The 25,807-nt window shown below is 38.3% G+C and overlaps 2 protein-coding genes across 2 annotated transcripts in view; both read right to left on the bottom strand.

Moving 5' to 3' along the window:
- LOC140210624 (mitochondrial inner membrane m-AAA protease component AFG3L2-like) overlaps positions 1 to 13,771 on the bottom strand; it is a 45,276-nt gene extending 31,505 nt beyond the window's left edge. The window contains exons 1-7 of the mRNA XM_072279757.1: positions 13,422 to 13,771; positions 11,238 to 11,322; positions 10,646 to 10,708; positions 9,939 to 10,042; positions 8,616 to 8,765; positions 5,395 to 5,466; positions 3,926 to 4,050 (exon numbers count right to left, since the gene is read on the bottom strand). Coding sequence (XP_072135858.1) covers positions 3,926 to 4,050; positions 5,395 to 5,466; positions 8,616 to 8,765; positions 9,939 to 10,042; positions 10,646 to 10,708; positions 11,238 to 11,322; positions 13,422 to 13,529 — 707 coding nt within the window. The 5' untranslated portion in view covers positions 13,530 to 13,771. The remainder of the gene's footprint in view (positions 1 to 3,925; positions 4,051 to 5,394; positions 5,467 to 8,615; positions 8,766 to 9,938; positions 10,043 to 10,645; positions 10,709 to 11,237; positions 11,323 to 13,421) is intronic.
- Positions 13,772 to 16,030: 2,259 nt separating this feature from the next.
- The window catches only part of def8 (differentially expressed in FDCP 8 homolog), a 52,657-nt gene continuing 42,880 nt past the window's right edge, over positions 16,031 to 25,807 (bottom strand). Inside the window, exons 12-13 of the mRNA XM_072279756.1 lie at positions 22,928 to 23,037; positions 16,031 to 19,076 (exon numbers count right to left, since the gene is read on the bottom strand). Of these exons, the coding sequence (XP_072135857.1) occupies positions 18,983 to 19,076; positions 22,928 to 23,037 (204 nt within the window). The 3' untranslated portion in view covers positions 16,031 to 18,982. The remainder of the gene's footprint in view (positions 19,077 to 22,927; positions 23,038 to 25,807) is intronic.

The following is a 25,807-nucleotide window of genomic DNA, read 5'->3' as shown; positions in this document are numbered from 1 at the left end:
ATAAAGTTGCTGCAGGCCCTCTTAGCGGCAAGTAAGAAATCAATCACTAGAAAGTGGCTAAATCCAATACCACCTACATTAGAAGATTGGCACGAAATTATCTTGGAAATATTTAAAATGGAAAAGTTGACTTACTCCCTGAGAATTCAAAAAGAAAAATTTTATCAAATCTGGAATAAATGGATTGAATATATAACCCCAATGCGAGCAGACTTTAGATGACTCTCCTAATGATTTATACTGCTCTTCTCATCAACACAGTAATATTGCTAACATAAGCACCCCTAGTTTAAATGTTTGTATTTTTGTTTCCTTTTGGAAAATAGAGAATTAACACAAGTAAAGGGAAAGATTTGGGAAAGGGATAAAAAATGAAAAAATTAAGTAAATAAGTACATAGGGATTGGATAATTATGTCTGCGGGCAGGAGCAAGCATGAACAAATTAGGATATAAACACCTACAATGGTTGTTACATAGGCTTACATACAACATTTTGGACCAGTGGAAATGGTCCAGAAGAGTTATATGGAAACTATTATTACCATTTTTCTTAACAACTAATACCATTACTTAGCCTAATAGATTAGAATTACCACAGTACACAATTATCTATTTAAGTGTCTAATTTGCTTTTATATCATCTCAATGTGTACTTAAGAATGTATAAATAATTATAGTTTTATACATATAAAAAAATGGAAAAGGTTATATGTGTGAAAAAAGTACATGATATTTGTGAATTCCTTATCCAAATAAAAATAAAATTTTAAAAAAAAAAGGAGAAGCTGGTATCAGGTGTATCGATATTTCGGTGGAACAAAGGAAATTACAGTGGTATGAGAGAGGAACTGGCCCAAGTCGATTGGAAAAGTAAGCTAGACAGAGGGACGGTAGAGCAGAATTCCATGAAATTCCTACAAGAAATAAGGAAAGTGCAGGAAAAATATATTCCAAGAAAAGAGAAAATCATGAGTGGAAAAATGGCACAAATGTGGCTAACGAGAGAGGTTAAGGCTAAAATAAAAGCAAAAGAGACGGCGTACAAGGAAGCAAAAATTAGTGGGAAAACTGAGGATTGGACGACTTTTAAAAACTTACAGAAGGAAAATAAGAAAGTCATTAGGAAAGAAAAGATGAATTATGAAAGGAAGTTGGCAATTAATATAAAAAAGAATACTAAGAGTTTTTTTAAATATATGAAGAGTAAAAGAGTGACATGGGTAGATATAGGACGGATTGAAAATGATGCTGGAGAAATTATAATGGGTAACAAAGAGATGGCAGAGGAACTAAATGAGTATTTTGCATCAGTCTTCATAGTGGAAGACATTAGCAACATACCTGATAGCCAGAGGTCTCAGGGAATAGAATTAGGTACAGTCAAGATTACTAGAGAGAAAGTGCTTGGAAAGCTAAATGGACTAAGAATAGATACGTCTCCTGGGCCGGATGAGGTGCACCCACGGGTTCTGAAGGAGGTGGCTTTGAAGATTGTGGAGGCATTTGAAATGGATCTTCCAGGAATCATTAGACTCTGGCATGGTTCCGGAGGACTGGTAGGTCGTAAGTGTAGTTCCACTGTTTAAGAAGGGAGGGAGGCAGCAAAAAGAAAATTACAGACCTATTAGTCTGACATCGGTAGTTGGAAAGTTATTGGGAGTCGATCCTCAAGGACGAGGTTACGAAATACCTCGAGGTGCATGACAAGATGGGCCCAAGCCAGCATGATTCCATGAAGGGAAGATCCTGCCTTACCAACCTATTGGAATTTTTTGAGGTAATCTCGAATAAGATTGACAAGGGAGAGGCTGTGGATCTTGTGTATTTGGATTTTCAAAAGACCTTCGATAAGGTGTCGCATAAGAGGCTGCTTAATAAGGTGAATGCCCATGGAATTACAGGAAAGATATTGGAACGGGTGAAGCATTGGCTGACAGGCAGAAAGCAAAGGGTGGGAATAAAGGGATCCTATTCTGATTGGTTGCCAGTTACTAGTGGTGTCCCGCAGGCGTCGGTGTTGGGGCCGCTTCTTTTTACGATGTATATCAATGATTTAGATTATGGATTAAATGGTTTTGTGGCTAAGTTTGCGGATGACACCAAGGTAGGTAGAGGAGCAGGAAGTGTTGAAGAAACGGAAAGGTTGCAGAGAGAATTGGTCAGTTTAGGAGAGTGGGCAAAGAAATGGCAGATGAGATACAATGTTGAGAAATGTACAGCTGTACATTTTGGAAGAAGAAATAATCAGGCAGATTATTATTTAGATGGGGAGAAAATTCAAAAATCAGAAGTGCAAAGGGACTTGGGGGTCCTCGTGCAAGATACCCTAAAGGTTAACCACCAGTTTGGATCGGCAGTAAGGAAAGCGAATGCTATGTTGGCATCCATTTCAAGAGCAATAGTGTATAAGAATAAGGAGGTGTTGATGAGGCTGTATGGGGCACTGGCGAGACCTCATTTGAAATACTGCGTGCAGTTTTGGGCCCCCTATCTTAGAAGGGATGTACTGATGTTGGAGAGAGTTCAGAGAAGATTTACCAGGATGATTCCTGGAATGCAGGGGCTAACAATGAGGAGCGTTTGTCGACCCTTGGACTGTATTCATTAACGTATAGAAGAATCAGAGGGGACCTCATAGAAACATTTCGAATGTTGAAAGGGTTGGACAGAGTAGATGTGGAAGGGCTGTTTCCCTTGCTGGGTGAGTCCAGGACAAGAGGCCACAGTCTTAGAATTAGAGGGTACCCATTTAAAATAGAGATGAGGAGAAATTTTTTAGCCAGAGGGTCATGGATTTATGGAATTCGTTGCCACATACAGCTGTGGAGGCCCAATCATTGAGGGTGTTTGAGGAGGAGACTGATAGGTATCTAATTAGTCAGGGTATCAAGGGATATGGGAAAAAAGCCGGAAATTGGAACTAGATGGGAGAATAGTTTAGCTCATGGTGGAGTGCCAGAGCAGACTTGTTGGGCTGAATGGCCTACTTCTGCTCTGTTGTCTTGTGATATGAAGTTCCATTACTATTTATCCCACAGAATGCGGTGGAGACAACTGAGCGTCCCAGAAGACAGTGAAGATTCAATCACTGTATTATGGTTTTAAGAGTAACATACAAGTTAATCAAAGACAACACTGTTATTTCTCTGAACAGCAATAACAACACAAAAATGGTGAAGAATGGGAGTAGAAGTAGGATATTTTGCCCATCCAGTCTGACCTTTCATTTAATATGATCATGGCTAATCACCCAAATTCAATACACTGTTCCAGATTTTCTCCCCTTATCCTTAGAACCCTCCAGGCCCTAGAAAAGTATCAAACAACTTCTAGGGAAAGAGTTTTTTTTTTAAAAACGACAATCCATTAGTTTCATGGTCACCATTGTATTTTACTGAGTTGCTTTCTATTTATTGGCCTGCAATTTTACTCGAGCTTTATCAGTAAGTACCACTTGATAATCCGACCTAATTATGAAAGTATGCAGTTGGAATGAATATAATTCAAATGTTATACAACTAGCATCCTACTTCTTAATATTAAACCTTACCCTCCTCCTTTCTTTTAAAGAAAAACAAACAAAAACATTATTAATGTCCTTTAGGTTGACTAGTTTATGTTAACTTTTTTTTTTTTAAAAACTAGAATTGTCATTGTATTTTCAGGGATTGGTTTTGTTATGGACCTAACAGGCAAAAAGCAAAGGAAATAATAATTTCTATGCAAGTGGTGACCCTATTACTGTAGGACATTACTTCTGAAGCTACTCTTCTAAAAGTATGAGCCCAGCAAGCTCACTACCTCCTGCAAATCCAGTTGGTATTGTTGATATTTGCTAAACAAAAAGCAGAGATATTTGTAGAGTCCATGTGCATGCATCTTCAAAGCCCACAGCACAAATACATGTTCAGTTTCCTGCTCACCCATCGCTTTCTGTGTTATACACCACAGCAACGCGGTTTGCTGGTTCTATTCCAATCTCCTGCTGCACAGTTTCCAAATTGCGCTCGAATGTATCCACGCTTCCGATGTTAAACCATACATAGCTCTGATAACAGGGGACAGAACATCATATTAGTAAACATTTCAGTAACAGATTCTTACGTCTTGCACCAGGTTTGGTAGTTTGATGAACTTTTACTTGAAAGAAGTTACTTTTCTGTTTCAACATCCATCAATTTCACTCCATTCTTTTAATGTGATAAACTTTCTACAATGATAGAAAAAGCCAAATTCAGAAAAGATGCTCTTTTCAGAATAACTACAAAATGGTTAGAGCACTGCACATTTAGCCTGTAATGTCTGTACTAGCTCTGCACAAAACACATCTACCTAGCCTTAATACTGTAACATTTTCCTTGCCTTTGCGTTTTTCCCAGCTCCCTTTTGAATGATATACTGCTTCTAGTACTAACCTGTAACTGTAACAGTGCATTCAAAAGACCAACCACTAACTGTATGAACTCTCTCTCACCTCCACATGACTTTTGGTCCTTTTGCCATGCAGTAAGTTTGCTTCCAACTGCAAAATTCCTTTTTTTTTGACAAGTGCACATCAACTCAATGCTTCAGAAAGTGAACACAAACATGCACACAGGATTTGAGGAGACTGAGAAACAAGCATTTTACACATTGTTCTTTGAATTGAGATTTAAATCAATTGAAACCAGATCAGTGTTTTGTAGAAAATTAATTTTTGACAGCATCAAGTTGGTTCCCAATGGATACATTTCTTTTACTTTCTTTCTTAGGTTATCCCTCAAGTGTTGGCTTGAGTATGGCTTGCTTTCATTCCAATTTTGTGGTTCTGAGATGGCTATGAACCAATGTGTGAACTGCTGCGTTTTCCACACATGGCACACTTTAAGTGGGTAGCTTGTGAGGTTACGAGCACCTCCTGCTGTAGGCAAGGGTTACATGCACAGATTCAACTTTCAGTACTATCTTGAATACGCTCTTCCACTGAGTGAGCCAGAGGTTTGGTGGAGACATTACACTTTGTTAAGGAAACTTTCAGCACATTCTGTATTTCAGGACATCCTAAAGCAGGAATAATTGAGGAAAATATGCTTGAAATCCCCAATGAAACAGTATTCCTTATATTGGCTAATGCAAACTAATCAGTATGTCAAATAAGCAACCAGTTTTAATTTACCACATATAATAAAACTCCATTAACCTGGCATACTAGGGACACTGGTAATACTATAGCATAGAGTTTCCAATCCATCGGATGTTAGCCCTATAAGTGCCTCAATATTCATTATTTTTTCTGTAGATGAGTAATAAATAGTATAACAGATTTTCCAGCAAACCCTGTAATTTTGAAGGGAGCACAGGAACTGGGGCCCTGGTGAATGTCGAAGGAACAAAACAAATTAAGTTGACTTACAGCATCACTTTTGGCTCCTGGGTTGAAAATCACTCGCACAAACTGCTTGTTGACAACTTCTAAGCGATCAACCTCAAACAAGAAATAAAATAATTGAAAACACTAGCAATAATTTTTTAAAAGCCTGTTTTATCAGTACAAGAAAATTATCACAATTAAAGTTAACAGGATGCTTTAACATTTTGGAGACTGTTCTGAAGTTCTGAACTACAAGTCAGAATCAACAATACCAGATTACAAATTAGATTTCAAACTGTTCCAAGTTCCTGCATAAACCATCAGAAAAGAAATTGTGCCAAGTTGTATTGAGTTTGCTTGATTACCTTGAATTTTTAAAAAATGCATGACTGCAAGGATTTTAGTAATGGGCTCTAAATTTGTCAGATGAAATACTTTAGACTAACTGGCCTGTAGTTTCTAGCTTTGTCTCCTTTTATTTTGGAAAGAAAATTTATTAATTTCCAGTCCGATGTAATTTTCCCTAAATTTAAGGAATTAAAAAAATTTAAATTGATGCATCTAGGAATCACAGAGTACAGATTAAGTATGTGCATTTAGGTAATCAGGCAGTTACTAGCATGGCAAAGAAAGTATTAGCCATATTATTATCCTTAATATAATAGGGAAAGTGTGATAAACACATTGTTATTATGACAGGTTTCAGCCAGCAATGTTACCACAGTATTTGAGGTTTGTCATTAAAAGAGGCAATGGCACAATAAAAAATGTTCTAGCCCTTTTCTAACCTCTAAGTTCAAAACACAAATAGGATAAACTTTCAAATAAGAAACACAAGGACAAGGATTAAGGTTACCAGATGTCAAAAGCCAAGTTGCTTGCTATATTTCATACTGTAGGGACTAGCGATAATGACTGCCAGGCTTTATCTAAGTCTAAGTAGTCAATTTTAACATACGAGTGTAGACTGCAGGCAGGTTTCTCTACCTGGATGTTATAGGTTTGTGAGCACAGGTGATTAAGGATTGAGATGCAAGCTGTTCAACACAGCACATACTATATTCATACCTGGACTTCTTGTTTAGACATATACAGCCATCACCCCAACTCATTTTCAGGAGTTAATTATACATGATTTCAGCATGTCAATGGAAGCCTTTAATGAGACAACTGAATCAAAACCCAATGAGAAAGATTCCTCTTTCCATTAACCATTACAATGAGAGATCAAAAGGGAAGCTGATAAATGTCCTCACCTAAATGGAGTTATTTTAATTATAAATTTCAGTTAATGTCAGTTACTGTATATGCAAATAGCTTTTTCTTCATTAATTCATTTAGTGTGGAATATATGAACACTGTTTTTAGTAACATTTCACATAAAAGCAAAGTGTACTACAATCTGAAGCAAAGACATTGGAAATTAAACAGAGAATGCCAGAAAAGCCTCAGCAGTTTGGGCAGCACCTGAGGAAAAAGAAACAGAATTAAGGCTTCAGCAGACGAACTTTCATCGGAACCAATTCTTTTTTCTGCATGGATACGGTCTGATCTGAGGATTTCAAGAAGTGTATAGTTTATTAAACATTTAATGTATTTTTTATAAACATAATTGTCATCAAAGCAATGCTCACTTCATAAGAACAACAAAATCACAAAGAAGCTGCAATAAATTCTTTGTTCTATAGATCATAATGATCCATAAGGAAGATGAGCTCTGTTCAGCATCAATAAAAATAAAAGCATGCATACTACACAGCCAGCACTGCAGCATCTATTTGGAATATATTGTTGAACTCGTGCCCTTGTTCTTAGATAAGCTAACTCTTTTTTTTTTTAAACGCATCCCAGATACAACATGCTACATTCTAAACAGAAGGTGATACAAGAATACAGTCCAAGGAGATCAGGAAACAACAGGACAAATGTGCTATCACCCACCATGGTGTCTCTATGTAAAACAATAAGATCCACAAATTTATTTAAAATGCTACGGAGGAAGGGAGATGATGGGGTGGAGGAATGCTTTTTCAAGGCAAAACTGATGTAACAGCCTTCCTTTGCGCTGTAAAATTTGATGAGATGGTAAATGGTAGGGCCTGGCACACCTACCTGTCAATGACTGCAGTGATTGGCTCTGCAGGCTCCATATCAGCCGCTTATAGATCTGTTCCACCTGCTGCAGTGACGTTTGCACACAACCTGTACCACAGGGACAGCACCATCAGTGGCAGGCAAGATTACCAGCACACTCAAATCTTTTGCTTCCATCTCTGTCCCACCTAATATATAACTTAACAGCACTACCAGCCAATATGCTGCCCAAAATTGATGCGGTACAAGCGACTTCATATTTGCTCAAAATTAGGAACTAATCCATATCTACAATGTCATAACTTGCAACTGATGTCGTCACCACTGCATTTTCTAAAATCCTTGGAAGGAGTAGGGGCACGCTGCTCTCACTGGCATCAGTTGACAGTTCAAACAACAACGCACAGTATGGAGCTGAACCAAGAGCCACTGCCAACTGTGCTGTAGTTCTACGTTCTGAGAAGAGTGCCCAGAGTGATAAAGAGACAGTCTTCCCTGACATGAAAATAAAAAGAGCTGGAAATAATCAGCAGGTCAGGCAGCATCCACAGAGGAAGAAGCAGTTAATATACTAGGTCAATGATCCATCATCAGAATGGGAAGAGGAGGAAGCCAGCTTGCATAGCAGCAAATCCTGTCATCCAAGGCAGGGTTCAGGAGATGCAATTATCTACTACTTGTTTGTGACACCATCACCCTCTTGCTATATCGTATCACCAATTTCCATCAGGCAAAATTTTTGACTTTGTACACATTAAAACTATTCAGAAAAACTTTGTAAAGATTCCTTGCATCAATTCAGCCTCCAAAAAATTTACAAATTTTAACCCCAAGTGAGAAGCCATATTCTACAACTGTACTAGGAGCTGACTTCCATAATATGAAATAATAAATATTGCCTGATCTGAGGAGGACACAATTCTAAAGACAGAAAAAGCATTCATTCAGGTGCCTCTCAGCTCAAACAACTACATAAGTGATCCCTGCTGCCCCCTTGTCTAAAAATACACTTCCCAGTGAACCTGCTTATCCAAGTGGGTGAACACCATGGCTCATTATGTGCTGATTATAAGTCAAAAGAAAGGGAGGGGGTGGAAGATGGAAGCTGAACAGTACCATGGTGTCAAGATCTTCGTGTAATGTGGAAAGCAGATTTTAAAATTACTTACCATACCTCGGGTCAAATAGTAGTTTACAAAATCTTTCCAAGTTATTTCCCTGCCTGGATCTCGGTAGTAGAAATACATGAATCCAGAGAGAAGTCCAGCCATCCCCACAGCTAAATACCGGAATTCCTTGTCATCCCATGGAATATCTCCCTAGAATTCAGTTTAAAAATTAATAATGTGTTATCTATTCAGTTCTTCTGAAGTCAACTATCGTCAAAGTAATCAATGGCAATCAAGTCACTACAATATTTAAGTTAATTATAAGTGAAATTATAATGTTAGATAATATTGTTAAACAAACAAAAACCAGTGAAGTCAGAATATCAAATTACAAGCAAGGCTTAAATGCTTTGATCAATGTTGCGAGACAGCATTCCTCTTCAGTCAACAAATGTGTTTTATTAGTGTGATTTGATTAATCAGGTTTGAATTTATTGATCACAAACAACAGAAACTCTGCAGATGCTGGAAATCCAAGGAACACACACAAAATGCTGCAGGAACTCAGCAGGCCAGGCAGCATCTGTGGAAAAAAGTACAGTCAACATTTCAGGTCGAAACCATCCAGCAGGGTTTCAGCCTGACACATCTAATGCATTTTTTTTTTCCATAGGTGCTGTCTAGCCTGCTGAGCTCCTCCAGCACTTTGTGTGTGTTGAGTTTATTGATACTTGTTTCTCATTTTGGATTTCATTCATGTACTTAAAACAATGCAAGTTCAGATACTCAAAAGAAACATCTGACTTGCATTTACAATGAAGCAAAATGGACATCCAAATGATTCTTTAACTCTGAAAGATTTAAACCATAATACTTCATTGCTTAATGTCATTTCATGTAGGTTCTTAAGAGTTATGCATATGGAAGCAGGCTCTTCAGCCCAGTTTGTACAATTCAACCAAGGTGTATGTCTTGGCTAATACCACACAGCTTTCCTTTCCGTGTACCTATCGAAATGATTTTAAACATTTTGTAATTGTACCTGCTTCTATCATCTCCCAGGCAGCTTGCTCAGTACATCTACTACCCTGTGTGAACACCTACCTCTTAGAAGACCCTTAAATCTCTTCCTTTTCATATTAAACCTGTCCAATCTAGTTTTAGCCTCCCCTATCCTGGGGAAAAGACTGTACCTGCCTATGTCCTCCATAATTTCACAGCTGGTTCTAGTTCAGCAAGTTTAGCACCATAACTGAGTTACCCTTGTTATCGTTTGAATTACTGACAGAAGAATAGGATTACTTTTATATTTCAGAGCAGATGACCATGATACTTGAGCCTGGAAGTCCACTAATTAGCCAAATCGTTGCCAATATAACAAACCTTCTGTATTCGGTTCCACCATGTGGATTGCCCTTTTTTCCCACTTTTCTTACTACTGCCTCCTGGTCCACCTCCAGTACTTCCTCCAGATTCCTTTGACTTTGCTGTAGGTAAAGATATTATATTATCAGATTACCATTGATACTGCACATTGGGGGATATATCTTAGCACAAAACATTCCATTTTCAATCTTGGTAAAACAGTGGTAAGTGCTACAATGTAAGTGATAGGAAGATTTGATAGGATAAACTAACAACAAGAAATACTGCACATCGTGTTTTGATTAGTATTTTGGAGTGCATCTATTCTCAATATTGAAGTATTATTTAGGGGAAAAAAGCTGGATTCAGCAGAAGTTATCAAGAATTCTCAGGACTGTTAAATAAATGGTTTATTAATATCTTACAATGAAATAAACCTGCTATCCTTGTTTGGATTGGTTATGCTATTCCATCTACACCAAGGTTGTTAACTGCTCTTTGAAGCCACTTATTTACATTTTTAGGGAAACTAGGAACAGGCATCAATACCAGAATTGCCAATAACATTCAGATCCAGAGTATGAATAATAAAAGATTTTAAAGACAGTGTAATTAAAAATTTAGCCATAACAATGGTCAATAGCTAATGATACTAGAATTAGAAACATGAGTACTGGCAATATGATACATCCTATTTGAGAATCACAACAGAAAAGGTATTTTACCATTCTCGTCACCAGCTTTTGATTCTGCTGACTGCCTATTCTTGGGGAAATACTTCTCAAAACCTAAGAAATAAATAGTTACATCAAAATTCAATTTTCACATTGGTTATGATAATTCTGTTTAATAAATTAGTTCATACTACTGATTAACCTTTACCAGCAACAAGCTAAAACAAATTATAGACCAAAAAAAAAAGTATTGATCCTCTAGGCTCATGCTAGCCCTTTAGGGTTCAAGGCAGTAGGTAGAAAACAGCAGAAAGCTTCATTTTTACATTCAGGTCCCATATTATAAATACTAATGTTGAAGGCATTGCTACATTTAACACTAAATGCATTCAAGAACCAAGCGTGCTGACAAAGCTACACTGGGTTCCAGAAAAGTCAACAAACATTTCTAGAAACTATAAGAAACACGAGTAGGGAGTAGGTCACCCAGCCCGTCGAGCCTGCTCTGCCATTCAAGAGAATCATGGCTGATCTGGCGGTGAACTCAGCTCCACCTACCTGGCTTTTCAACATAATCCTGAATTCCCTTGCTAAGCAAAAATCTACATGCGTCTTAAATGTAAGAGATTTATTTACACATTACCTTTTGGCTGCTTTGAACAGAGCAATCTAAAAGTTGACATATTGTCTTGATATCCAGAACTTCTCCCAATGCAGGGTCTGATAAACTGAATTCAGAAAAATATCAGAATTAAACTCTGAACATTTCTACCCATGGCATTGAAGAATAAGTTTCCTGAATGAATTATTAAACATGTAACTCAGACAATGGGAAGTCCTGATTAGAGTAAGATTTGAATTTTTTTTAAATTAAATGCTGTATTTCTTAAAACACTTAAAATTATCCAACACTAATCAATGCCCAACATATATTTAATTAGCCAGCATCTGCAAGACAAAACAAAAACTGTAGTGGGCGATGTGCTGTACAATCTTTGTTTCTAGCATTCTTGATTTACAGTATGTTTAAAAATCCCATTAAAACAGACACAAAAGGAGAAACTCACTTTAAAAAATAATATTAACTCCAAACACCACCAGGTCGAATGCAAAATAATTTAACTGTTTCCCTGATTAATAATACTGAATCAATTACATCTAATACATAAGCTATTCTTTCAATGTATCCAAAAATTTAAAGTTTAAATCTGATTATTTGCTTGAAAGTTTCTATCTATCCCATCAAGTCCACTTCTGAACTCATTTTGTCCATCACTCACATTTCTTGTTCTTTCAATCTTGTACTCATGAAACTGCTGACCATCTAACTTCACTTCCAGACCCACCTATTAGTTGATATTATTAATGACAAATTCCACTTGGACACTGCCTTCCACGTTCAAAATCTGCAAAAAGCCACCCTTACCCCCAAACCACTCATTTCTTCATCTGTACAAGCCATTGCTATATAAAATCTCTGTAGAAGGATTTGATATTTGAAACCACTCAGATAGGTTTTCAACCCTGAAACAGATCTTATAAATGTCAAAAATGATAACCTATGCTGCTGTAACCAATGCTTCTGCTAAGCTGTTTCTTCCCTCTGTCTGCAACCACTGTTTTTTTTTAAATTATTCATTTACAGGATGTGGGTGTCGCCAGCTGCCAGCATTTATTGCCCCTCCATAGTTGCCCCTGAGAAGGTGGTGTTGAGCTGCCTTCTTGAACCGCTACTGTCCTTGAGGTGTAGGTACACCCACGGTACTGTTAGGGAGGGAATTCCATGATTTTGACCCAGCAACAATGAATGAATGGCGATGTGTTTCCAAGTCACTATTGTGATTGATTTTAACAGCTCTCCTTTTGTGATTCAGTTGGTGCTTCCACCTAATCCTGTTTTTATCAGTGAAGTCCTAGGCATACAATAGTTTCACTTCAGGTCCCCATTCCATTACCCCCAATCTGATCAAATATCCCCAAATAAACTATCCCTAGGCTCCTTGCAACGTCATCTCAAACGTTGCCAGATCTCAAATATTAGCACCATCAGCAAGAGAAAATCTACAGACAACAACAGGAATTCTGCAGATGCTGGAAATTCAAGCAACACACATCAAAGTTGCTGGTGAACGCAGCAGGCCAGGCAGCATCCCTAGGAAGAGGTGCAGTCGGCCGAGACGCTGGAAATCCAAGCAACATATACAAAATGTTGGAGGAACTCAGCAAGCCGTATGGCACCTGGTGAGTTCCTCCAATATGTGTGTGTTTCTACTTCACCATCACTAGTTTTAAAACCCACAAAGCTTGATTCATTATACTATTTAAAGTTCAATACCTGTTGAATAGAAACTGGTTCCAACTAAATATTGATGAGACCAAAGCCATCGTAATTTTGTTCTCAAACCCAATTCCATGTCCTTGACATTATCTTCCAGTACATATAACTTTGCCAGAAGACAGCACTCCTCTGATTTTGGCCCACTGATTATTTCCAACTTCAAACATTCCAGCCAAGTGCCTTTACCTTTCTGAAAAAGCTCTTGCGTCATGTACCAACCCTCCCATCCCGTGGACGGCCACTTCTTTAAAATCTTTCTTGACCAATCGTTTTGTTACCTAATGATACTAACTGTGCTATTATCTGGTAACAGGATGTTAATAGATAAAGCTACCGTGGAGATCGTGATAAAATTATAACAGCTGAATGAAGACGCTTTATCAAAATAGGTGGTTTAAAGGCTGGGAGTTTGAGATGTGTAACAGGTCAACAGTCTGCCCGAGCTCGCGAAAAAGATCTGCAGGTTAAACATCCTGAGCCCCTTCTTACCCGCCAGCAGACCCGCTGTCCCGGCCAGACTCGGGGCCACGATGCGCGGGCCCGGGCCCGGGCAAGGGCACCCGGCCACCCTGCCAACAGCCTCAACGCGAGCGCCATGGTGCCAGCGGAACGTCAGGCCGCAACTCTTCTTACGCAACCTGTTCCTCTCTCTTTGCAGCACTCGACCTTACTCCAAAATGCACAGCAGAATTTAAATAACATTCACTTCTACAGAAAAAAATGCCCCCCGTGCCCAGTCCCTCCTCCTACAGAAATTATACTTTAAACAGTTCGAAACACGAGAAAAGACGAGTCTCCTGAAATGAACTTCACAGCCCTTCCGTTAATTCCTTCCGAGTGGAAAACCATCCGGGTACAGTTTGTTCCGCGACCAGCTGCAGTAATTATTAAAACAAAAATAAAGAAAACTCAATCCCCACTAATACAGGCAGGTAGGTGCTGCCAGCTTTTTGCTTTTGGTTTCACCATGGTGACATATTTGCAAAATGAGTACGTCCGTTTCCCCTTTTTAAAGATTCCTAGTAATCTGTTAATTAGATAATTTTGTAAGCATTACATTCTCTTGGACAATGCTTAGCAGATCCAAGAAAATTCCTGGCAGCATCTCTAGGAAGAGGTACAGTTGACGTTTCAGGCCAAGACCCTTCAATTTCCGGCATCTGCAGAATTCCTGTTGTTTGCCAAGAAAATTCCTTTTGCCTTATCCACCCCTCCCCAATTTATAACCAAGAATAACTGCAACGTTTTTTCTCCAGTCATGCGAAGGGTCTCGGCCCGAAACATCGACCATAGATGCTACCTGGCCTGCTGAATTCCTCCTGCATTTTGTGTGTGTTGTCTACAACTTTAAACTTCCTTTTTCTTTTCCAATATTTTTTATTGATTTCTATATAGAAGAATACAGAGTCCAAGAGAATACAGATACAAGAGAATACCAGATACAGTATTTTAAGGCATCTGCGCCTGGCAAGTCTTCACTCTCCACGGCACAGGCCTGGGCAAGGTTGTATGGAAGACCAGCAGTTGCAGTTAGTCAGCAGCAGCACGCACCATGCCTAGGACTTCATTGATAAAAACAGGATTAGGTGTTCTGACTATAAGTCCTAGGCATACAATAGTTTCACTTCAGGTCCTCATTCTATTACCCCCCAATCTGATCAAATATCCCCAAATCCCCATATCTGTTATTTGTACTGTATGAAAATTATGCAAGACAAGATACTCATGGCACCTCAATACACGTGACAATCGTATTCCAATTCCCATATTGCTAATAAACTACCAACTTCGTGAAAATGCTAATTTAGGGCCACGTTTGTGATGTTACTCTTTAAAAATAAACAAATCTGCCAGTTATATTCCCTCAGATTGTTAAGTAACCAAATCCAAAATCAGCCGAGATTACCAGTCCAGTAGTAAAGAATCAATTTTTAAAGCATTCTAGTTTTCAAATCCTTCCATGGCCTTCCCCTGTACAAATTCTGCAGTCTCTTCCATCCCTCATTAGAGATTTCTGGCATCACATCCACAAACAGCATATAACAAGCATATGATTAACTATATTGATGACGAGGAATAAAGGAATATGGGCCAAATGCAGGACATAGGGTTTGTCTTGATCAGCAGACATGTTAGGCTAAAGTAGCATTCCCTCCCTGATTCACTTATAAGACACGAGTCGAATTAGGCTATACAGATGATCGAGTCTACCCTAGCATTCGATCATGGCCAATTAATTTTTCCTCCCAACCCCATTCTGCTGTCTTCCCCACCCCCAATAACTTTTGACACCTTCTGCTTCTAATATACTTTGTCCCTCCCAACCACCAGTGATAATGAATTCCACAGATTCACTAACAAGCTAAATAAATTCCTTCTCATCTCAATTCTAAATGGCTGTTCTTTTATTGAGGCAATGCTGTTCGGTCCTAGACTCTCCCACTATAGGAAAGATCCTCTTCACATATATTCCATCTAGGCCTTTCAATATTTGGTAGGTTTCAATGAGATCCCCCTCATTCTTCTAAACTCAAGCAAGTACAGGCCCAGTCATCAAATGCTCATCATACACTAACCCCTTTCAATCCCTGGATCTCGTAAACCTCCTCTCAACTCTCTCTCTTTTATAAGGATTTGGCGAGTCCACTTTGAATATTGAGAGCAGTTTTGGGCTCCCTCTTGAAGAAAGATTGTGTTGGAATTGGACAGGGTCCGGAGGAGGTTTACACTCTAGTCCTCTTGAAATGAATGCTATCATTGCATTTGCCTTCTTTACCACAACTCAACCTGCAAGTTAACCTTCAGGGAATCCTGTACAAGGACTCACCCCAATTTTTGAATTTGCTCCCCATTTACACATATATTCCTTCTACCAAAGTAGATGGCCATACACTTCCCAACACTATATTCTATCTGCCACTTCCTTGCCCATTCTCCTAATATGTCCAAGTCCTTCAGCAAACTCCTTGCTTGTTCAACATCATCTGTCCCTCCACTTAGCTTTATACTTGGCCACAAAGCCATCAATTCTGTCATCCATGATCTACTTTAGCAACACGATTCAAGATGTACTTTAAGACATACAATTTTGACAAAGCTTTGAAATACAGTAAATTTATTAACTGAACATTCCAGGATACAGTCATTAGTATAATTAAAGCACCACGTAAAATGTTGAGTCGATACATTCTTTGATTATGCACATGCATTAAATATTTGATTATGTAATTTCTGGTAGTTTAGACAGACAATGTACAAACATATCCAGAGAACCACCATTTCCTAAATACAGTAGTGGGTTGAATTTAGCACATTTGTATTTTAAATTTTCCTAACAAACACTATGTATAAAAAGTAACTGCATTTTCCAAATAACAGCTACAAAGCTGGAAAAACAGTAAACAAAAACCAGACAGCGTAAAGTGCAAACAGAGAAAAAAATTTAGTCTATAATTTCATCTTTATGCTCTTTTATTATAGCTTGATGAAGTCATTACCAATATACGAATCCAATCTTTGTTTCCTCTGCATGAGAAAATTCTCTAGAAATTTCCATTTGTAATCAGCTTTAAATGTTACTTTTACTTTTTTTCTTCAAAAGCTGATCAATCTGATAGCGTTTATATGTATTTTGCCTTCATTGGTATTGTTTTGAATGACAACTAAAATTTAAGCACAATCTTTCCAGGTAATTCCTTGCCATCAGGATTTATTTTCCCCCATGCTGTAACCATCCAAAGGGAAGAGTAACATATTACTGCATGAAGTTACCAAAGGCCAATTATCAAAGGCCTTTGTTACCAAGTTATAATAAAGGAAAACATTTTATAAAATGTGCACAAGACAGCTGATACTCTTTCTTCAGCAGATCTAAATATTAATAATAAGGGAGATAAAGTTTTTCAAAAAGTACATAACTTAAATTTTAGTGTCTTCAAAATGCAGCTTTTGAGAAAGGCATTCATTAGCAGCATTTAAAAAATGTAGTGGTGGTGAAATAAAATTAGGAATACCATCATATGTTACCTTATGGTTCATTGAAGATGGGGGGTGGATGTAGGGTGGAAAGAGGAAAAGCAGCATATCACTTTGCAACCCAGGTTCAATAGTGTATTAACTAATTTCCCTCCGCAGAACAATAGATCATTAAATGTTACAGATCACAAGTTCTTTTATGCATTGAAACAAAATCACTTCTTTGTGATCTCCTTCTCAATGCTTATTCTATTTACCTATTTCTGTTTTGAATTTCTTATCAATGATTACATCAGAATAATTCTTTGCGGACATTATCTAAAACAAGCCAACTTCATTATTACAGAGTACTATTTAAATCTTCAAAAAGATTGGGGTGTCAACTTTAACAGTGATTAAAATAAGAATATTTTAAACTCCAAGTTAGATCAGATTGTCATAGTCAATGTCAGACCAGTCACAAATCATTAAGTTGCCTGAGAAAATAAATATACCAATGAAATATACACTCTACCGCTGAAGAATAAAATGTGCTGGCTGAAACTAGCCCACAAGAGTAAATGACCAGGGTAATTGTCTTGGACCTGGCTGAGTGTTGCTTCATAGTCTAATTAGCTGAATGAAGAAAAGGACATTTTCAAAACAAATTCTGAACACTCAGCAGTGATCAATATGGTGGCTTTACACCAACTTTGCACATTCCATTAGGAGTTTTAAACCTTTCCAGAAAAAGTGCAATGGGCCGAATAATATTATTTTATTTGGTTTAACAAAGATAATTTTCAATCATTTTAATGAAAATAAAATTAAAATCCAACAATGTAGCAAACTAAAGAATAAATATTACATCATATTCACTCGAACAATGCCTGGGACAAAGACCTACAATATTCAAAGAATCACCAACACATTATGGAGAGCTGCAATTCTCAGTAAGCAATAGATTCTTCAAATTCAAATTAAATAATTTTCCACAGAAAATGCCTGAAGAGATGGTCTTCATGAACAAACAATATCCTGTTTACCAGTACTGACTGACAAACAATGGTTTTAGTTGGTGAAATAACCATGTGCATAATTGAGGAAATCAGTTTATGAAAAGAACTCAGCAAAATACCATCTGAAAATTCCTTGGTAGCTTAGTTTGAAGATTTGTTGTACAACAATGACTTTTCTGTACATCAAATATACAAATGAAAAGAAAAGCAGTCTTCAGTATAATGCAATGTTCAGAGATTAATAAATTTAAACTGAACTGCACTTACAAGGCATTTTAATCCTCTATTCTGAAACAGGATTGTGTACACTGCTGCCTTAAATGAATATATTTATGTGCTCTTATTCAGTACTACCACTTTTTTTTTTAAAAAAAAACAGTAGAATTTCTTGCTTTTCTATCAACAATCTGAAATAGTTATAAGCCCAGGTCTGTTCACCAATTTAAATGTATGATTCATCAACCTTGAAGATAAACTTAGCAGAGTTCCGAATATTCCAGAATAGCATTTCCTTCTTTGTCAATCACTGCACTGATGCTCATGAGCAGAAAATGGAAAAAGGCTGCAGATTAACATCGTCTTCAAAAATAGTTCAGAAGTTACACTGAGTTTCACTTAAGCTTCTAATAGTGAGAATTATTTTCCTATAATTCAGAAATTGATGGTCCTACTATCACTACAAAAATTAAAGAGTTTTGGAAGAAAGTGCTCGGAGAGAACTGCATAAAAAATGTACACAAGTGGTTGGATTTTACAAATCATCAAATCAGCTCCAAGGGCACTTTTCAAAAGTTACTCATCACAATTTTTCTAACAGCTCCTCAGAGTACCAAAAGCTATTCTTGTTATTCAACAGTAACAATTTGTACTTCATCTTAAAAATTCAAGGATATTTTTCAACTTCTTATGGTCACTTTAGATGAGTCACAATACATATTAATTGGTCACTACTAGAATTAAACTCCACTGCTCCTATCTACATTATGTTTCCACATAATTCAGCTTGGTTCACCACCAGGAATTAAATAATCAGCACACACAAAACTTCAAATGAGAATTCTTCACTTTGATCTGGTTTCAGTCTGGATGAGTTTGTCCTATTTGAGACTGTCTTCTCATTGACAGTCGTGGACATCTTGGGCATGTAGTAGAGTTGTCATAATAACAATCTCTGCAAATGAAACATAACGTGCTAGTTAATTAAATACATATTATAGCAAATCAAACAAAGGAATAAGCTACAGGTTAAATATTGGTTGTTAAGTTGCATGATAAAGTATGGGAACCTGGACTCTGATTTTCTAAGTTAAAATAAGTAAGTATCAGGAATGATAATTATTTTGAGTCAATGTTCTATTAGAAGGACAGCTTTCCAACATCTTAAGGAAGCTAGAAATTGAATCTCATGTTCCAGTATTTGCCAATATTAATATAACCAAACTAATTATCTTGAAAAATATAACTACAGTAAAGATAAAACTAAACACTAGGGTTTAAAGGTTACAAGGACATTATTGTAATTCCCTTGTCAAAAGTTCAATTTGACTTGTATTGCTCAAAAGCATAAACACCTTTTGGTGTCAGTCTCAGAGTTTACTGAATTTTCATGACCAGTGGTGATACTCATTTCTCATTTAATGTTCTGTTGGGGGGGGGGGGGGGGGGTGTGTGTGTGTGTGTGTGTGTGTGTTTTTATATACAGCAATTTCTTCATTAGTAACTACCTTGATTGTACCAATGGCTACACACTGTCTCATATCACAAATAACAAAGCAATCATGAAGTGGATATTTAAGAGAAACATAAGAACACAAGAACATAAAAACATACGAAATAGGAGCAGGAGTAGGCCATCTGACCTGTCGAGCCTGCTCCGCCATTCAATAAGATCATGACTGATCTGGCCATGGACTCATCTCCACCTACCTGCCTTTTCCCTATAATCCTTAATTCCTTACTACACAAAAATCTATCCAACCTCGTCTTAAGTATTGAGGTACCCTCCACTGCTTCGTTGGGCAGAGAATTCTACAGATTTACCAGTCTCTGGGAAAAGCAGTTCCTCCTCATCTCCATCCCAAATTTGCTCCCCTGAATCTTGAGGCTATGTCTCCTAGTTCTAATCTCACCTACCAGTGGAAACAACTTCCCTGCTTCTATCTTATCTAGCCCTTTCATAATTTTATATGTCTCTATAAGATCTCCTCTCATTCTTCTGAATTCCAGTGAGTACAGTCCCAGGCAACTCAATCTCTCCACATAGTCTAACCCCCTCACCTCTGGAATCAACCTGGTGTGCCTTCTCTGCACCACCACCAAAGCCAGTATATCCTTCCTCAGGTAAGGAGACTAGAACTGCACACAGCACTCCAGGTGTGGCCTCACCAATATCCCACACAGTTGCAGCATAACCTCCCTGCTCTTAAATTCAATCCCTCTTGCAATGAAGGCCAACATTGCATTTGCCTTCTTGATGGCCTGCTGTACCTGTAAACCAACCCTGCAATTCATGCACAAGCACCCTGAAGTCCTTCTGCACAGAAGCATGCTGCAATCTTTTACTATTTAAATAATAATCTGCTCTTCCACTTTTCCTTCCAAAGTGGATGATCTCGCATTTACCAACATTGTACTCCATCTACCAGACCCATGCCCACTCACTTAACCTATCTACATCTCTATGCAGATTCTCCATATCCTCTGCACAATATGTTTTTCCACTCAATTTAGTCAGCAAACTTAGATACACTACACTCAGTCCCCTTTTCCAGATCATTACTGTATATCGTGAACAGTTGCAGGCCCAGCACTGACCACTGCCGCACACCGCTCACCACTGTCAACCAGAGTAACACCCTGTGTATCCCAACTCTCTGCTTTTTATTGGTTAACCAATTCTCTATCCATGCTAATACATCACCCCCAATTCTATGCATCCTTATCTTATGGAGAAGTCTTTTATGTAGCACCTTATCAAACACCTTCTGGAAATCCAAGTAAATAACATCTATCTGTTCCCCTCTATCCACTATGCTTGTTAGATCCTCAAACTTCAGTAAGTTTGTCAAACAGGACCAGCCTTTGCTGAATCCATGCTGTGTCTGCCTGGTAGATCCACTTCTTTCCAGATGCCTTGCTATTTCTTCTTTAACTTCTTCAAGCATTTTCCCAACTACAGATGTTAAACTAACTAGCCAGTCGTTACCTGCCTTTTGCCTACAACCTTTTTTTTTGAATAGTGGCATAACATTTGCCTTCTTCCAATCTGTTGGGACCTGCCCAGAGTTCAGAGAATTTTGGTAAATTATCACCAAAGCCTCAACTATAACCTCTGTCCTTTTCTTTCAGGAAGTCAAAAGAGAAATTGCTAGATTTGATCATTTAGATTGTTGGAAACAATGATCAGAATATAAGTAGCATGGATTTGTAAGGAATAGGCAACAGCCAATGAATCCAAAGGTGCACTTTTTAAAAAGCAGACTAACGTAGTGAATAGTGGAATGCTTAGATACGACTCAAATTCCCCCAAAGGTACTTTATAAAGTTCCTCAGATCAACAATTAGCCTAAATGAAAGCACATTTGAGTTTAAGGCCAATTATTGAGCTGGCTACCTTATGCTTCCTGCATTTTGTGATCTCTCTACAAATTTGCTCTAAATCCTGCAGACTTTTGGGAGGTCTATAACATAATCCCATTAATGTGGCCATACCTTTCTTATTCCTCAGTTCTACCCATAAAGCCTCACGAGATGAGCTCTCCAGTCTTGCCTGACTGAGTACTACCATGAAATTAATGTCTGGTGATGAGTAATGCCATCCCTCCCCCTTTAATCTCTCCCACTATCACATCTAAAACAACAGAAGCCCAGAACGTTGAAGTACCAGTCCTATCCCTTCTGCAACCAAGTCTCATCAATGGCTATAATGTTATAATTCCACATGCTGATCCATATTCTGAGCTTCTGTACCTTTCCTACAATTCTCCTTGCATTGAAATATATGCAGCTTGGAACATTAATCATTCTATGCTCAACCTTTCAATTTTTGACTTTGTATGTAGATTTCACAACATCCTTTGCCACAACCACTCCACTATCTGTTCTGTCACTCTGGTTTCGACCTCCCTACAACTTTAGTTTAAAACTTCAGTTATTAATTGAAATATTTTTTCCTCATTATTTCTTGTCCTCTTTGCAAATATCAGTGTCAACACTGTCATTTTCAATTTCTGAGGCTGCACCAAGTCCACAAGGAACCTCTGTTGATACTGTGAGAACACTCCTCACCCATCCTGCCAAGTGTAGGGCAAATACAATGTCAAGTTGCTTTGAGCATTTTGAAATCAAGCCCATTATGGCAGCACCAATGTATTAAATGTGAAGTTTATAAGTAAGGGCTCAATAAAGTATAACGCTTATATATGTGGAATCATGGTCACTGGAAAGCTGCATATCCATTGTAATATTTAGTGTATATATAGCCTGATGATTGAACAGATGGAAGAGTAATAATACCAATTTGTTAATGTTCAGCTGAAGCTGACATTTATGGAAGTAGTCAACAGTAAGCTCCATGCTAATACTTAATACTTCTGTTCCTTGGGCTGTTCTGGCAACATTTTCAGTATGCAAGCAACATTTATGCGCTGTATGTGGAAATTCATATCTGTATAAATTCATCGTTCTACTGTTTTTTTGAACCCAGTATACCTGTACATTTAAAAGAGCAATGGTCCCAACAGCAATTTTGGTTGCATTTAGTTAACAATTGTTTAATATGAACTTGAGTATTTTTAAGAATATATACTAACATGCAAGATAAACCTGGTATAATAAATTTTGTTAATTAATTTATCCTGATCCAAGATAATCCCCAACCTATTAAATATGTTCCATTATGCTTGGCCTTAGACCTTGCTCCATAAGTGAAGCAAATTCTAAAATCTATAATTAAAATTTGTGAAATGAGTACAAACATCTAGAACAGCTAAACAATGAAGCAAACTAGACCTCCATACCAACCTGTGGAAAACAGCTGAACAATCCTGGCACACAGATGTGTGGCTGTCAAATGGAAAAAGTACATCTCCCTCTTTGCATAACTCGCAGACAAACCCCTTAGCCTGACATCGCTGCAAATGGAGTTACAAAAAATCAAACTGATATACATGTTTTAAATCCAGCAAGCAAATCCACATTCATCATTCTACACATAGCTAATACAATTGTTGGAACAAACATTTGCAATGTCTTAACATTATATATTTTGACATGCAATTACAAATTATACAATTTTCAACCACCCATTATATAGAGACTAGACACAAGCAGAATGTTTGCTCATTTAAGAAAGACTGAATACACATTGCTGCATAACTACAGGCAAGTGAAACACCATTAAATGGCTTGTTTTAATAAGAAATTAAATGAAACAATACAGGTGACTTCCGCATAATAATTGACTTGCTTTTACAGAATTCACAAATCACTATCCAAAAAAAAAAGTAGAATATGAAATTCTCTTCCATAAAATGTGAAAAAGTAAATATTCTTTCCAACTTGTCTTCCTTGAAGCATGCACAGATGGCGCAGCTTTGCATTACACACAAAAAAATAATCAGGATATGGGCTGCATTTTAGGAACACAATCTTCCCTCCGATCTCCCCCAAAATGCGGGAGTGGGGTGGAGGAATCACATGTACATAATTATTTGCCTATCATTTTTGCGTCATCATTATGTGGTTTGTCATACAGGCCACTATTGATTAATTATGTAGGTGGAAACACCTGGCAGAAGTTTTGATCTCCTTGCTTATGCTAGCACATCTTTAGAAGTGAAGAATAGATGACAAAGGCTAGATCTGTTGCATTCAAGTCTGGCAACCCAGGCCTGTACCAGAAAACCAGGTATGACTTATGGAGGGCTATTTCAAGGGCAAAGAGACAATTTCAAATGAGGTTGGAGGCGACATCAGGTGCACAGCAACTCTGGAAGGGTCTGCGAGATATTACTTCCTACAAAGTGAAACCCAATAGCATGAATGGCAGCGATGATTCACCACCAGAAGAACTCAATGCCTTCTATGCGTGCTTTGAAAGGGAGAACACAACTACAGCTGTGAAGATCCCCGCTGCACCTAATGACCCTGTGATCTCCACCGCAGAGGCCAATGTTAACCTGCCTTTAAAGAGAGTGAACCCTCGCAAGGCGGAAGGCCCTGATGGAGTACCTGGAAAGGCTCTAAAAAAAAAAACTGTGCCAACCAACTAGCAGGAGTATTCAAGGACATTTTCAGCCTCTCACTGCTATGGGCAGAAGTTCCCACTTGCTTCAAAAAGGCAACAATTATACCAGTGCCCAAGGATAATAATGTGGGCTGCCTTAATGACTATCGCCTGGTAGCACCCATATCAATAGCGATGAAATGCTTTGAGAGGTTGGTCATGACTAGGCTGAACTCCTGCCTCAGCAAGGACCTGGACCCATTGCAATTTGCCTATCACAATAGGCCAAAGGCAGATGCAATTCAATGGCTCTCCACGCTGCTTTAGACCACCTGGACAACACAAACACCTACATCAGGATGCTGTTCATCGACTACAGCTTAGCATTTAATACCATTATTCCCACAATCCTGACTGAGAAGTTGCAGAACCTGGGCCTCTGTACCTCCCTCTGCAATTAGATCCTCGACTTCCTAACCAGAAGACCACAGTCTGTGTGGATTGGTGATAACATATCCTCCTTGCTGACAATCAACACTGGCACACCTCAGGGGTGTGTGCTTAGCCCACTGCTCTACTCTCTATATACACATGACTGTGTGGCTAGGCATAGCTCAAATATCATCTATAAACTTGCTGACGATACAACCATCGTTGGTAGAATCTCAGGTGGTGACAAGAGTATGTACAGGAGTGAGATGTGCCAACTAGTGGAGTGGTGCCGCAGCAACAACCTGGCACTCAACGTCAGTAAGACGAAAGAGCTGATTGTGGACTTCAGGAAGGGTAAGATGAAGGAACACATTCCAATCCTCATAGAGGGATCAGAAGTGGAGAGAGTGAGCAGTTTCAAGTTCCCAGGTGTCAAGATCTCTTAAGATCTAACCTGGTTCCAACATACCGATGCAGTTATAAAGAAGGCAAGACAGTGGCTAATTTTCATTAGGAGTTTGAAGAGATTTGGCATGTCAACAAATACACACAAAAACTTCTATAGTTGTACCATGGAGAGCATTCTGACAGGCTGCATCACCGGTGGCGTATTGAGGGTGTGGCAGGAATGGCACGTGCCCTGGGCGCCACTGAGCAGTTTCTGTTAAGGTCAGACAAGCCATCCTCAGATAGTGAAAAAAGAATTTTCTTCAGATGTATGATCTGTCTTTCATTATCATGGGTGAGAAGCACTAGGATGGCATTATTTCAGAGCATTGTGTAAGAAGACCATGAAACGTTTCTTCATGAAGAAGGACGGAAGAGACGAAAGTTGGAGGCGGAGGAAGCCAAGAAGTCAAGCAAGTTCTTTATGTCCTTCCTTGAAAAGCCCAGAACAAGTAGTTCAACACGTTCCATGGAGTCGCCTGCACCCGCTAAAGTTTGTTAGAATCCAAAGTTGGATCACGTACAAATGCATCACAAGCAAAGGAGGAAGTCAAGTCAGATAAATCCGAGTATGATGAGATTCAGAGTGAGGCTGTCACAGAGAACATGGACATGACAGGAGGGGAAGATGATGGTGGTGGTGGTGGTGATGTTGAGTTTTATTGACAAGATTTTACCTGACGACACTGAACCTAGTGAACTGGATGGTGTCAAAGAGCCTCGAACTGTCATCCCAGAAGTGATTGAACAGCATGACATTGGACTTCTGAAGTTCGACAAGGATACTGGAAAAGCAA

This window comes from Mobula birostris, chromosome 15, assembly GCF_030028105.1.
Source record: "Mobula birostris isolate sMobBir1 chromosome 15, sMobBir1.hap1, whole genome shotgun sequence".
In the NCBI taxonomy this organism is placed as follows: domain Eukaryota; kingdom Metazoa; phylum Chordata; class Chondrichthyes; order Myliobatiformes; family Myliobatidae; genus Mobula; species Mobula birostris.
This window is presented reverse-complemented; position numbering and strand designations above follow the sequence as displayed.